The 14,803-nt window shown below is 39.4% G+C and overlaps 1 protein-coding gene and 2 non-coding genes across 3 annotated transcripts in view; all 3 read left to right on the top strand.

Moving 5' to 3' along the window:
- The window catches only part of LOC123758815 (venom phosphodiesterase 2), a 55,506-nt gene that overhangs the window by 21,432 nt on the left and 19,271 nt on the right, over positions 1-14,803 (top strand). Inside the window, exons 2-7 of the mRNA XM_045743543.2 lie at positions 9,260-9,304; positions 9,741-9,933; positions 12,669-12,841; positions 13,280-13,426; positions 13,906-14,022; positions 14,205-14,312. Of these exons, the coding sequence (XP_045599499.2) occupies positions 9,260-9,304; positions 9,741-9,933; positions 12,669-12,841; positions 13,280-13,426; positions 13,906-14,022; positions 14,205-14,312 (783 nt within the window). The remainder of the gene's footprint in view (positions 1-9,259; positions 9,305-9,740; positions 9,934-12,668; positions 12,842-13,279; positions 13,427-13,905; positions 14,023-14,204; positions 14,313-14,803) is intronic.
- TRNAA-UGC (transfer RNA alanine (anticodon UGC)) lies at positions 8,216-8,287 on the top strand. Its single transcript has one exon. It is a non-coding gene; the product is annotated as a tRNA-Ala (tRNA).
- TRNAA-AGC (transfer RNA alanine (anticodon AGC)) lies at positions 8,295-8,367 on the top strand. The gene has a single exon. It is a non-coding gene; the product is annotated as a tRNA-Ala (tRNA).

Here is a 14,803-nt window from a genome sequence, read left to right as displayed (position 1 = left end):
GGTACACAATACACAGTATTTGATCCTGCTTAGGCGGTGGATGGGTCTGTGACTCGAATGCTGCCTTGAGTAAGATTATGTCCAATGTGTTTTGCAATATCCTCTGCCTTGTCAAGGCTGCTGTGACGAACACAACCATGACTAGCCTTTTCATATTCATATTCGGTCAAGATATAGAAGCACTTTAAGAATGCATCTTGCTGTTTGGTTTGGTGTTGGGCTTAAGGCCATGACTCCAGCCTACTGACCGGCAAGTATACTTTACTCCAGCCTACTGACCGGCAAGTATACTTTACTCCAGCCTACTGACCGGCAAGTATACTTTACTCCAGCCTACTGACCGGCAAGTATACTTTACTCCAGCCTACTGACCGGCAAGTATACTTTACTCCAGCCTACTGACCGGCAAGTATACTTTACTCCAGCCTACTGACCGGCAAGTATACTTTACTCCAGCCTACTGACCGGCAAGTATACTTTACTCCAGCCTACTGACCGGCAAGTATACTTTACTCCAGCCTACTGACCGGCAAGTATACTTTACTCCAGCCTACTGACCGGCAAGTATACTTCACTCCAGCCTACTGACCGGCAAGTATACTTTACTCCAGCCTACTGACCGGCAAGTATACTTTACTCCAGCCTACTGACCGGCAAGTATACTTTACTCCAGCCTACTGACCGGCAAGTATACTTTACTCCAGCCTACTGACCGGCAAGTATACTTTACTTCTGAACATAATCCTAGACTAAAGTAAACTCAGTGAGTCAGTATATATATATATATATATATATATATATATATATATATATATATATATATATATGTGTATGTATATATATATATATATATATATATATATATATACTGTATATATATATACTGTATATATATATATATATATATATATATATATATATATATATATATATATATATATATATATATATATATATATATATATATATATATATACCAAGAAAGGGTTTACACCTCTCGATGTGTATTCCTGGAGCGTTTCAAAAGATATTGAACATAGACTTGTTTCATTTCCGCTCGTTGAACACTGTTGCAACAAGTATTCCATAATTAAACATACCTGTTTAATCCATTTAATCTGTTGCTGCTGAGTTTGCAATGCTCTGTAAAGCCATGCAATTTTAACCATACCATATAAACCAGTAGTAACATACCCGCTTCCTCTGTGCCTTTTAATTTGAATTTTTAAAAGACAAAGGCAGTGGACTTATATACTGTGACTCGCAGAGTGCACTCCTGGTATTGAACGCACATAGTAGTGACACCCAGAAAATAGTCAGTGATGTTCGAATGAATGTTTTAGCTGCTAAAGAAAACAGATTTGAAATTAAATTCCTATGGATACCATCACATGTTGGCATCTCAAGGCATGACACTGTTGATATGCTTGCAAAGACAGCCTGTAGAAAACCAGTGGTAGAAATTGATATGGGTGTTTCATTAGCAGTGACAAAGAGAATACTTAAACAAATATCTAATGAAGATCTCATCGACCTAACAAATTCACAAAGACCTGAAAGTTGTAGCATTAAATATTATGATAGATATCGTGAGGAGGCATTCACATACGGGATTAATAGAACAAGAACCCGGCAATATGATGTTATAGTGGCCAGAATACGCCTGGGATATAGACGTATCTGGCAGCTTTCTCAAAACCCAAATGTCGAGTACACAATGTGTCAACTTTGTGAAAGAGAAAACATGCACTCTCTTAAACATTATATTGTAGAGTGTCCCATATTGACTGACTTTCGCCCTCCTGGGCTAAGGTATGCTGAACTCTGTAATTACTATATGAGTACTGGAACACTTGATGATATATTGGACTTGTACCCAAGATTAACCATGTAATGTATCAATAATACAATGTATGTATGTGATGTAACTATATAACCTGAGTTTGTAAAAGCACCCTCATCACCTTCAGTGATTAAGTGCTTAATTGCACACTAGTTTCTCTATCAGCTATCTGACCCTGTCAGAGTAAAAGAGACAAATGTATGCGAATGCATGTGTGTATATATGTATATGTACGTATATGTGTATGTATATGTATGTGTATAAAGTATATATGGAAGCTGATCAGAAATACATTTCACCTTTGTAAATGCACATTAATGTCACTATGTAAAAGACACATCGAACACTTTATGTAGGGCATACGTAAATCTGTGTTTCTATGTATTTACGTATGTAGGTTAGCTTAGCATTTTAAAAGCACCGAATCACCTTCTGTGGTTGATTGTTCAATGAACCCCTGAACTATGTGTTTAGCACATCTCTAACCCTGTCCATGGAGGACAGAAGAAAATGTATATATGCTGGTTAGCATTGTAAATGTGTGGCCACGTCTGTGGTAGAAAATAATAATAATAAAAAAACTACCTCCTGTCCCCTCCTCCCCACCACCACTCAACCACCATCAACCCCAACCCCAACCCGCCAACCCCCCGCCTCCACCCGGCTTCCCAGCATCAAATTTCCAATCCAGGATGGACTGGGAGAACAGTGTTGTGATTGGTCCAGAGATGTCGCTACCTGTAACACAATACTCGCAGTATTGACAGAAACAAAGGAAGACAACAGAAACAGAGGGGATATGATCACAATATTCCGAGGGAATGGACATGGTAGGACAAGGACAGCTTCATTAACGTGAGAGGGGAAGGAGAACGTGAGAACACAAATGGAAGCTGTGAACAAAAGTGAGTGGAAGAAGTGTAAGGCAATACTGGTGCCCTGTGCGGGCGGTCCGTAAGTCGAATGGTCTGACAGAACAAGCTCTGGAAGTCACTTTGGACTCTAATATAAATGTGTCGGTTAAAAAATTATCTCAGTAAGATAATGAATAGACAACTGTGCCAGTAGGGACTTTACTTTTAGGAACTCAAATGTATTGGCTAAAAGGCCTTATGCAGTTTCTTGTTGTTGTTTTAGATTTAGCTACTCAGAAGGAAGTGTCCGTGTAGCACAGACTATAGGGAGCCCGTGATTGAGTTCGGTTACTCATGATAACCTTGTTACTGTGATATTTGGGTCAATGTTTTAAATGAAGGTGGAGTTTCGTCATTTTCTCCCGTTTCTTGTCCGCTTCTGTTTTAGCGCACTGGTTTGCCGTTTACTCTTTTCTAATGTTTATGAACCAATGTTATAAAAACATTGTGTTTCGTCTCACATGCCACCTTTCTTCGCCTGGCTGTGTCTCCCGCACTGTGTTGCCTTGTTTATACTTCTGAGCGTGTGTTGAGTTACACGAATGCGCTAGGCTAATTTATTGATTAATTTTCCTGCGTAATTATTTGCGTATACATTATTCATCACGTGTTACTTTCTTCGTGATTCTCACACACACACACATTATAATTTTCAAGTTACCGTCATTATCATCATTTTCATAAATCATAAATCCATCTTACATCTTTATCAAGTGGATCCCTTTCCCGTTATTAACAAGCGGACTGGCCGATAGAACGACGCCCTTGCTTCTTGCAAGGTCGGTGTTCGACCCCCAATGGTTGAGCTAGATGGGCATCAGTCTTCACCCCCGTTCACTTATACCCCCGTTCTTATCCTCTACTCACATCCGGTCCATGTGTTATATATACTGGTTTACTGGTTTAGCGCTTTCTTACGGGCCCACTATAGCCCGTGCTACATAGACATTTCGATCTGAGTAACTAAATCTAAAACTACAACAGCGTTTTCTCTTCGTCCTTTCCTTCCTTCTCCTTATATCTCTCCTGGAGGATGTCGCAACGTGGTAATGCGATACAACATGTACCTTATTAAAGCGTAATGTATGACTGACCAATGGCCTTACGAGGGTATGTTACGTCACCAGCAGCGTCCTAAGCAACACCGCCAATGAGAAGGTCCTTCTCCTCGTACATCCTCAGAAAAGAAAATAATAATTACATACCCGAGGTGCAGACGTCCGACCTACAGTGATAATTCTGAAGCAAGTGCGTGAAGACGTCCCCCAGGTAGTCCAGGAAACATTGTCACCGCCAAATACAAACGCGAAAATAACGAGTCCTAGTGTAAATACGAAGGATATATGAAGGTGAAAAGGAGTTTAGACGGACACGAAGCATATACAATATTAAGATAAGGAAGGCATAGAGACAGAGAGAGAGAAATTGGGTTAAAGATGACAAGCCGCACCCCCATGAAGCTGGATCTCGGGAACCATTACGGCTCCCAGGAGGGCCTGGCTGCCGCCCTCTTGACCGGCCGGCCGCCCTCCGTCACTCCTGGGGGCGTGCCCACGGAGTTTAAGACCATTGTGGATATTGACGACAGTGATGAGGACGAGAAGAAGCCCAAAGAGGCGGTGACGAGAACGACACGGACGTGGGAGGCGGTGTTGACCCACCAGTCCTTCGGCGGGAGAATCACCAGGGAGCTCAGCATCCGCAGCATCTACACTATATATGTGAGCCCCGTATGGTGCGTGTAATGGGGCACCACATGTTCGGATAGGGGTAGGGGTAGCGTTCGAATATGGGAACGGGTAGCGTTTAGATATGGAGACGGGTAATGTTCGGATATGAGAATCGGTTGTGTTCAGATATTGAGAAGGTGTAAATACAATAGTAGTAGTAGTAGTGTTCGGATATGGAGGTAATGTTCGGATATAAGAAGAACATAAGAATAATAGAAAACTGCAGAAGGCCTGTTGACCTATACTAGGCAGCTCCAATTTACATCCACCCAAACTCGTTCATATATATGTCTAACCTTCGCTTGAAACAATCCAGAAAATGGAAGGGAAGGGAAGGGAAGGGGTGATTGTTAAATAGTTAGGGAAGATGAACATACAGACGGTCGACAGAACAACCTGTACAGTGTTTGGTTACTAACATCAATACATAGCAGACTTAAACCAAAAGGAGAAGACAGGGTTCTTTTGGACGATAAAAAACCTTGATTGAAAAATATATAAGGTGTAGTAGGGCTATGTGAAGGAAGCCGCTGAGAATATGATATCGGTGTTGCAAGCTTTGAAAGGCAATGCAAAAAATTTATGTGGATTATTGGAAGCAATGTTGTGTGGGCCAAAGTTTATCATGCATACGTGGGTGCCTAAACACACACACACACACACACACACACACACACACACACACACACACACACACACACACACACACACACACACACACACACACACACACACACATGGGTATCAGGGTAAAAGAAACTCTGCCGAGTTGCTTTCGCTTCCGCCGGTAATCGAACCCGGGCCATTAGGACTAGGACCCCCAAGCGCTGTCCACTCAGCCGCTGTGTGTGTGTGTGTGTGTACTCACCTAGTTGTACTTACCAAGTACAACTAGGTGAGGACATACACTGATGAACACATGGACACGCACAGACACGGCTGTACACAAGGACACTCTTGAGAAAACATGCGTGGGTGCTAGGCACTTAACTATGCCTTAGTAATCTTAGTAAGTATATATATATGTAGTGTAGGGAACGTAAAATTAATTTATCAGGGGAAACAATTTAGACTATATATTCATTCCCGCCGCTTAGCAAGGAACGAAAAAGTCTGCAGCTATTGAATTGAACGATTGAAATTGTGGGCCCAAGAACTGGAACTCGGCCATGTAAACTTGATTAGGGTCGAACCCTTGCTTAGGGTGTGGGGACGGTACCGTTCATCCACTGTTCGCCTTGGTGTACCCAACAGTAATTAAGTATACTTGGAGGTAAACAGATAGATTCTTCCCGTTTCTGTTCGATAGGCTAGTTCCGTAGTGTACACTACCGAACCACCTACAACTGGTATTAAAAATATTAATGTTGGGTATTGAAAGTATCAACACAGAACACGAAACAATGGGCATAAACTGGATAAGATTTAGATTTAGGAAAGACCTGGGTAAATACTGGTTCGGTAACAGGGTTGTTTATTTGTGGAACCAATTACCGCGTAACTTAATTAAATTAATAGGATCCTGCAGCCTCTCCGAGGCACAAACCAGGGTTTTACACAAAACACAGAAGTAGGATCCCTTGATTGTTTCAAGCGTTCAAACCTGTTTGTAAATTCTCGTTAAAGTAACATTTGTACCTTGACATTTCTTGAGAGCGGCATCCGCTTGTTGGGGGGTGGTGGTGGTGGTGGGGGGGGGTTGAGAGGAAGGAGAGAGCAATGTGTTGCGTGGTGCCTTGTGTCCCTCTTGCTCCCAGCTTCCCCAAGTGATTCTTCTGTTGTTCCTGTTGTTCCCTTTGTTACTGAGAGCTCCGTTAGTGTTACTTCTGTTGTTACTGAGAGCTCCGTTAGTGTTACTTCTGTTGGTACTGAGAGCTCCGTTAGTGTTACTTCTGTTGTTACTGAGAGCTCCGTTAGTGTTACTTCTGTTGTTTCCTTTGTTACTGTTGACCTTGTTATTTTGTGTTTGTGTGATGGAATTTACTGTGTATTCACGGAGCTCATGCTCCTGACAGCTGGGTGGACAGCGCTTCGGATTCGTAGTCCTGAGGTTCCGGGTTCGATCCCCGGTGGAGGCGGAGACAAATGGGCAAAATGTTTTTTTTAACCCTGATGCCCCTGTTCACCTAGCAGTAAATAGGTACCTGGAAGTTAGACAGCTGCTACGGGCTGCTTCCTGGGGGGGATGTGTAACAAAAAGGAGGCCTGGAAGAGGACCGGGCCGCGGGGACGCTAGGCCTCGAAATCAACTCAAGATAACCTCTTCCACTGTTAATGCATTTATCCTATCCAGTGTAAATACATCACTCAAATAAAATGCACTTATGTGCCTGTTCTATGTGCTTATGTGTGCTGGACTTATGTGTGCTTTATGTGCTGGACGGTAGAGCGACGGTAGAGCTTCATGCAGGTCGGCGTTCAATCTCCCGACTGTCCAAATGGTTGGGTACCATTCCTTCCCCCGTCCCATCCCAAACCCTTATTCTGATCCCTTCCTAGAGCTATATAGTACGTAATGGCTTGGCGCGTTCTCCTAATAGTTCCCTTCCCTATTGTTGTACAGTGGGTTCTCTAGCAGAGTGGTCCACGTCCTCGGCTCACACCCAAGGGACCTGGATTCTCTCACTGGGTAGGGCAAAGATAGATGGACACGGTTCCCTCTCACCTGATGCCTCTGTTCACCAGGCAATTGTTTGTGGGTTGCATCCAGGGGTGAGGCTGGTAGTTGGCCTAGAGAGACCTCGTTGGACCTGAGTGCTGACTTCCTGTAGTTTGGCCAGCGTCAGGGTCACCTAGCTGGCATCCATCAGGCTGTTACAACCTTCTTTTCGCATCGGCCAGTTTCCTCTCATAGTGCCCCATTATCAGGGACAGGAAGCCTGTTCGGGTTATCGAGGTCCCACTAGGGTTACAGTTGACCTTCCTCACACTGCTACCCCACAAATGTTACCTAACTCATTAGTACCTATTTATTGCTAGGTGAAAAGAACGTCTCGTTCTGCCCAGGAATCGAACTGGGATCCTATAGGTCGTGAGGCCACTCCGTTGCGCTACAGGCTTCACAAACAAGTAAATGAGCTTTGGAAGTTCCGCCAAACACTTCCCCTTCATGTGCCAAGTTCTTACCCAAAATTATTGAGCAAATGTAGCAAAAAGTCACACAAGCCAATCTTGCTCACGTCATCAAGGAAGCGTGTACAACTTAATGTTACTTAATCTCACTTCAGGGCTGTGTACTGTATCATATAATGATTCCAGTTGTTGGGACAGGAAATCTGTACTTATCAAGGCCCCCCCACCCTCACCTCCTACCCCATAGGCCAACTACTGACCTTCCCCAAGATGCATCCCACAACAGCTACCCAACTCCCGGGTATCTAATTCACTACTAAATGCGCCCAACTGTTTCTGCCCCACCCGCGATTCGAACCCGGAATTCTCGATCGTGAATGAAGAACTACCGGGACTCTTTATGTTTGACGTATTGAGCGAATACCGACTAGGAGCGCTGTACACCTAGTCTTATTAACAGTGTTGCAGTGGGTGGATGCTTGGGTGTGGCGGTGCTCGTTGTTGGTGAAGCTTTCATTGTTGCCGTCAGCGGCGGGTATACTTTGTTCTACACCCCATACTCACCCTATTAGCGGTAACGCCAAAAAAGTTTAACAGGTGGCATAGGTCTTAATCAGAGGATATTTTACATTATAAATTACAATCTAAGAGGAGGAGGGGGTGTAGCTCAGTGGTAGAGCGTTCGCTTTGCATGTGAAAGGCCCCGGGTTCGATCCCCGGCACCTCCAGGTTTACGGGGATGTAGCTCAGATGGTAGAGCGCTCGCTTAGCATGTGAGAGGTACGGGGATCGATACCCCGCATCTCCAGGTTTTTTTTTTAATATAATAATAATAATAATAATATTATTATAATATTTAAAAAAAATAGATATATTCATGGGTGGAACGCGACCGCAGGTGGAAGATTAATACACAAATGAGCCACAGAGACATTAGAAAAAATTTTGTTTAGTGTCAGGCTAGTTAACAAATTGAATGCATTAGGCAGTAATGTGGTGGAGGCAGACTCCAAACAGTTTCAAATGTAGATATGATAGAACCCAGTAGGCTCAAAAACATCTTCAGAAGGATCTGAAGATGTATTATTGCGAATAATACATTCAAATAATATGCGTAAAAGATGTGAATAATACATCCTTCTGAAGATGTATTATTAAATACAAAAGTACTGAAGGAAATTCCTGTCTTAATCCTTCCTTCGTGGTCCAACATATTCCGAAATATATATATATATATATATATATATATATATATATATATATATATATATATATATATATATATATATATATATATATATATATATAGATATATATATATATATATATATATTTTTTTTTTTTTTATTAAAAAAGGGAAGGGAGTACCACCTCTGGCTGGAAGGGGGACCCATAGCCTCGGAGGAAACCACACATAACGCATTGGAGGGAATGTAGGTCCCCTCCAATACAGTTTCTGTGTGCTTTTCTCCTACCACCCCCTTCCTTTTTTTTTTTTTTTTTTTTTTTTTTTTTTTCTTTATTGTGTATTTAAAGGTTACAAAACATACAAGACAAATGCCTAACGACTGAAGAGCTATATATATATATATATATATATATATATATATATATATATATATATATATATATATATATATTGTAAAACACATTTCTCGCTCTTATTATTAATATTAATTGTCGTACTTCTGTTTTTTCAGAGCCCACTTTACACAAAAAAATGGAGACTAATTTTGGCTGTGTTGGTGAGTACTATACGTGTTTTGTATTGTTGGATAGTGAAGCAGACCACGTTATATAATGTTACTGTTCAATAACTAACGAGAAATACAAGTTTCGTTATTTTGGAGAACTCTATTGAGAGCCTAATACTTTCCTTAATGAAACCACACAAAAACTTTAAGTGTTCCCGTCTAAAATTAATCTAGTAAATAACTTGATACCATTATCTGTTAGATTAAGGACCTGCCCGAAACACTATGCGTGTTAGTTGGCTTTACAAGAATGCAAAAACATCAATGCTATGTACTCTCATAAGCCCAATGTACCCTTCCTTTATATATATATATATATAAGTAAAATAAAAATAAATGGTTTAATTTCAATGATATATTGTTGTGCTGAAATGTTGAATTAGGCAGCGCACTGATCAGCAACATGAACGGGGTTCCCTCTCTGCAGATCGGCGTGACGCTGATAGGCGTGTGTATCCTGGGTTTCTACCTGAGTGTCAAGTCGAGGGAGGGCGAGAGGATGGCCGCCGAGATAAACGCCTTCAACGCCTCCACGGCTCCTCCTCCCAGGTCCTCCAACATCCGCTGGCGCAACGACCCAAATCACTGTCTCTCTCTCACTAACGACACCTGTCCTGAAGGTCAGTCCTCTATAGTGATAAAGATTGATAAAGATTAAGCCACCCAACAGGTGGCACGGGCATGAATAGCCTGTAAGTTTTATAGTGGTTGTACTCACCTAGATGTACTCGATGAATGAATGAAAGTAACTACAGAAGGCCTATTGCCCCCCCCCCCTAAACTAACAACCCTGTTTCTGAACCAATTTACAATTATTCAGTACACAGCTTCACTACAGAGTTTATTGTATTCATATTTTGTTTCACTAGTAAATGAAAAGATCTTAGGAAAGTGGGATCTTAGGAAAATCACAAACAATATTATTAGAGTTGAATAGTGTCTAGGCACAACGTAATACATAGTACACTAATTATGGAAAGGGTTCCTGTAGTACAGTTGAGTTCGTTCTCGCTTTACAATATAAAAATATGGGTTCGAATTCCGGGCGGGACAGAAATAGTTGGGGGCGTTTCTTGTCACCTAATGCACCTGTTCACCAAGCATTAACTAGGTAATAACTGAGACAATACTAATAAATCTCCATTTTTTTTTGGGGGGGGGGGTGAGTCAGATTGTAAAGATTGGCAAATTTCAGTCATTAGTTTAGGTTTGAAACAGATCTTGCTGGGAAGCTATTGACCAACATCTTCAATAGCTTCCTAGCAAGAGAACCCGAATAAAGATCTCTTCAAAGCCCAAACTAGTGACCAATGTTTGTTAGCGTTTATTGTCTGACCAGAAAGGTAAATAGTTCAACGGAAATTGCCTATTTTGCCTGTTTACGCAAAATAATCCACTACAAAAATATGGGACAGGAAGTTAAAGTAAAAAAATATTATGATTAGAGTGCTATCAGTTCTGTGACGGAAGTGCTCGGTTATATAGTGTCCTCAGTTTTATGACTGAAGAGCTTAATGATATGATTTCTTGAATGAACAACCGCGACAATGAACGCAGTTGTGAGGTGGGCGCTCGGTAGTGGATTGTTCAACCCAAGGTCTGGCATGTCAAAGGAACAATAGCCACCGCAAATTCCTGAGATTATGAGCCATGGAAACATCTTTATAGGAGAGAATTTTACTGAGTTACAGAAGATGAATTAAGCTCTGAGGGACCTATGAACCTATGAATAGAACCTATGAACAACATGCAAATAATAGAATCTATGAAAATTTACTTTTTTGTTTAATCCAATGAACATAACAAAAACTACAACCTGTGTATATCACAAGAAATAAAACGCATGAAATTTACACAATATATACAATAAATAAACACAATAAATACAGCCCATGAACATCACACAATGTACAAAACCTGTGAACATCACAATGATTACAAGCCATGAACATCACACAATGTACAAAACCTGTGAACATCACAATGATTACAAGCCATGAACATCACAATGATTACAACCCATTAACATCACACAATGAATACAACGCATTAACATCACACAATGAATACAACCCATTAACACCACAATGAATACAACCATTAACACCACAATGAATACAACCATTAACACCACAATGAATACAACCCATGAACATCACACAAAGAATACAACCCATGAACATCACACAATAAATACAACCCATTAATATCACACAATGAATACAACCCTTGAACATCACACAATGAATACAACCCATTAACACCACAATGAATACATCCCATGAACATCACACAATGAATACAACCCATGAACATCACATAATGAATACAACACATTAACATCACACAAAGAATACAACCCATGAACATCACACAATGAATACAACCCATGAACATCACACAATGAATACAACCTATTAACATCACAATGAATACAACCTATTAACATCACAATGAATACAACCCATGAACATCACACAATGAATACAACCCATGAACATCACACAATGAATACAACCTATTAACATCACAATGAATACAACCTATTAACATCACAATGAATACAACCCATGAACATCACACAATGAATACAACCCATGAACATCACAATGAATACAACTCATGAACATCACATAATGAATACAACCCATTAACATCACAATGAATACAACCCATGAACATCACACAATGAATACAACCCATGAATATCACAATGAATACAACCCATGAACATCACAATAAATACAACCCATGAACATCACATAATGAATACAACCCATGAACATCACAATAAATATAACCCATGAACATCACATAATGAATACAACCTATTAACATCACAATGAATACAACCTATTAACATCACAATGAATACAACCGATGAACATCACACAATGAATACAACCCATGAACATCACACAATGAATACAACCCAGGAACATCACACAATGAATACAACCCACGAACATCACACAATGAATACAACCCATGAACATCACACAATGAATACAGCCCATGAACATCACAGTGATTATGTATCACTGTAATGCTATTGTATTTGATTATTAATGTCACTTTAAGTAGCCAGTTATCTAGTACTGGGGGGTTGTTATATTCTACCCTAGGTCTGTGATAAGCATGTTAATGATAAAATCCACAAATACAGGTACTAACTTTTTTTTATAAATTTACATCTATTTTAAATTTACAATTCCCAGACTTCGGTCTGCAAGCACTTGTGTGTATACGTGTGTGCTGAACTGAACAATAATTACAGCTAGATTAAATGAAACATGAATTTTGCAGTTATTCAAACAAAGTTATGTCGTTTCATAAAATATCCTTTAATCTAAAGGTTATGCAGTACCACCCCTCTTGGTGATTGGTGTGAATGGATTACGACCGGACCTCCTAAGTAATGAAAAAACCCCGGCCATGAATTACCTGAGAAGGTGCGGAGTTAGTGCCCAGAGCCTTGTCCCTACTTATCCCACCGTCACCTTTCCAAACATGTACTCTATTGCTACGGTAAGATGATGCCCAGCTGAAACAAATAGCAATTGCATTTTCATAATATTTTAATAAATTGCTGGATTTTAGATGTGTTCACTACATCAAAGACTACCTAGCGAGAAAGAGTTTTTTAAATGTAATTTTTGTTTAAGAAATTTTACTTCTGTAAACTGCATATGGTCAGTTATTTTTTAAAATACATCATACAGTAAATATTTAAATTGAAGAATTTTTGGGGTATAATTACCTCAAATTATACCACAAACGGATGTACAATTACCTCAGTTTAAGAAGTTATTTAAATTACTGTACTACATATGGAAATTATTGTTATTAAATTATTATTTATTATAATTATTGAACTTATTATTGAACACAAAATTATTGTGTTCAGCATTATCAGAGTTATATCACAGGTGATCTCAATAATAATATAAAAAATCTTCACTTCAGGGACTCTACCCAGAAAGTCATGGAATTATTGGAAATGAAATGTTTGACCCACGGACCAACAAGACCTTCAAGTATAATGAGCGTAAATCTCGCACTAGTCCAGTTTGGTGGCAGGGAGAACCTATATGGAACACTGTTACAAAGCAGGTACAATAATAACCATCCATACATTTCATTCATTATTCAACAATCTGCTTCAGACAAAAATGAGAGCTTATTACTCTACTTTCTTGTAAGAAAACATCATTGTACAGTAGCATCGACAGTATTTTGCTCAACTACCAGCACTTACCTATTTTAATTATATAAAGTCATTTCATTTACACTTTTTCCAGGAGAGTAATTTTTCTCTAATTCTAGTACAGTATTCTGTTGTACTTTTAGTTTTTTTTTAGTTTCAGTGGATATTTTTTTTAGTTAAAAGAGGATATGATCCTCTATTCTAAAGTGTTATTTATAATTTATTCAATGATGTTAAATATTTCAAACTACAGTACAGTATCTAGTATCATCATTTAACTTTATTTCATATTAGGTGCATTAGACAAAGGATATTCTAGTTCTGTATATAGCTTACAGATATAGAACTGTATGGCTTACCTTTGTTATTCTGTTTTATTTTACAGGGCAAGAAGTCTGCAACATATTCCTGGGCTGGCTCTGATGTTCTAATACAACAGAGATATCCCATCTACTGGCAAAATTATCGGCATAATGACACATTTGACATGCGAGTCAAACAAGTGCGTATATGTGACATACAGTATACAGTATAATTTTTACCATACTAATCTTTGAAGCAATATATGCTTTATTTCAACTTCTCCAGTCCCACCCCTCCTAACAATTTATTTTTTTTTAAATTTGAGTTCTTCCTACCATACCATTATCTTTGTATTTTGACTGTGATGTATGTTTTCCTCAGGTGATAGACTGGCTGACAATGCCTGAAGAGGAGCGGCCTCATCTCATCATGGTGTACTTTGAACAACCAATGTTGACTTTTCAGCAATTTGGACCGACTTCTCAAGAGGTGTGTGTGTTTGGTTAATATGAAGGAGGATTTTATAAGTAAGAAAATTATTTACATTTTAATTATCTGGATGCAAATGCAGTGCTACAGTACTGAACATGTATTTTAGAGAATTTTAAAAAAGTATTTCCTAATGCTAAATGGGAACTTTTTATTATTTATGTATTGTGACTACATTATTGCAATAGGAAGTACATTAGTGCTCTGGTGAACAGTGGTCTATGTTATTGGCTTTATCCTGGGCAGGATAAAGTTGGTTGAACATGTTTCCCTTCATCTGATGTAGTAAATAGGTACCTAGGAGCTAGACAAATGTTGTGGGTTACATCCTGAAGGTCAGTAGTTTGCCAAATGGAACCTTAATAAGCATAACTACAGGATTTCTGCCCCTGACAATGTTAAACCATTAGTGCATTGGTAAGTACTATACTACTGTATTATACATTAATGTATTTGTGAGTATTTACCCGAATTTACACTAAGGCCACCAT

The sequence above is a fragment of the Procambarus clarkii genome, chromosome 31, assembly GCF_040958095.1.
Source record: "Procambarus clarkii isolate CNS0578487 chromosome 31, FALCON_Pclarkii_2.0, whole genome shotgun sequence".
Classification (NCBI taxonomy): Eukaryota; Metazoa; Arthropoda; class Malacostraca; order Decapoda; family Cambaridae; genus Procambarus; species Procambarus clarkii.
Note: the sequence above shows the minus strand (reverse complement) of the source record. Positions and strands in the feature narration are given on the sequence as shown.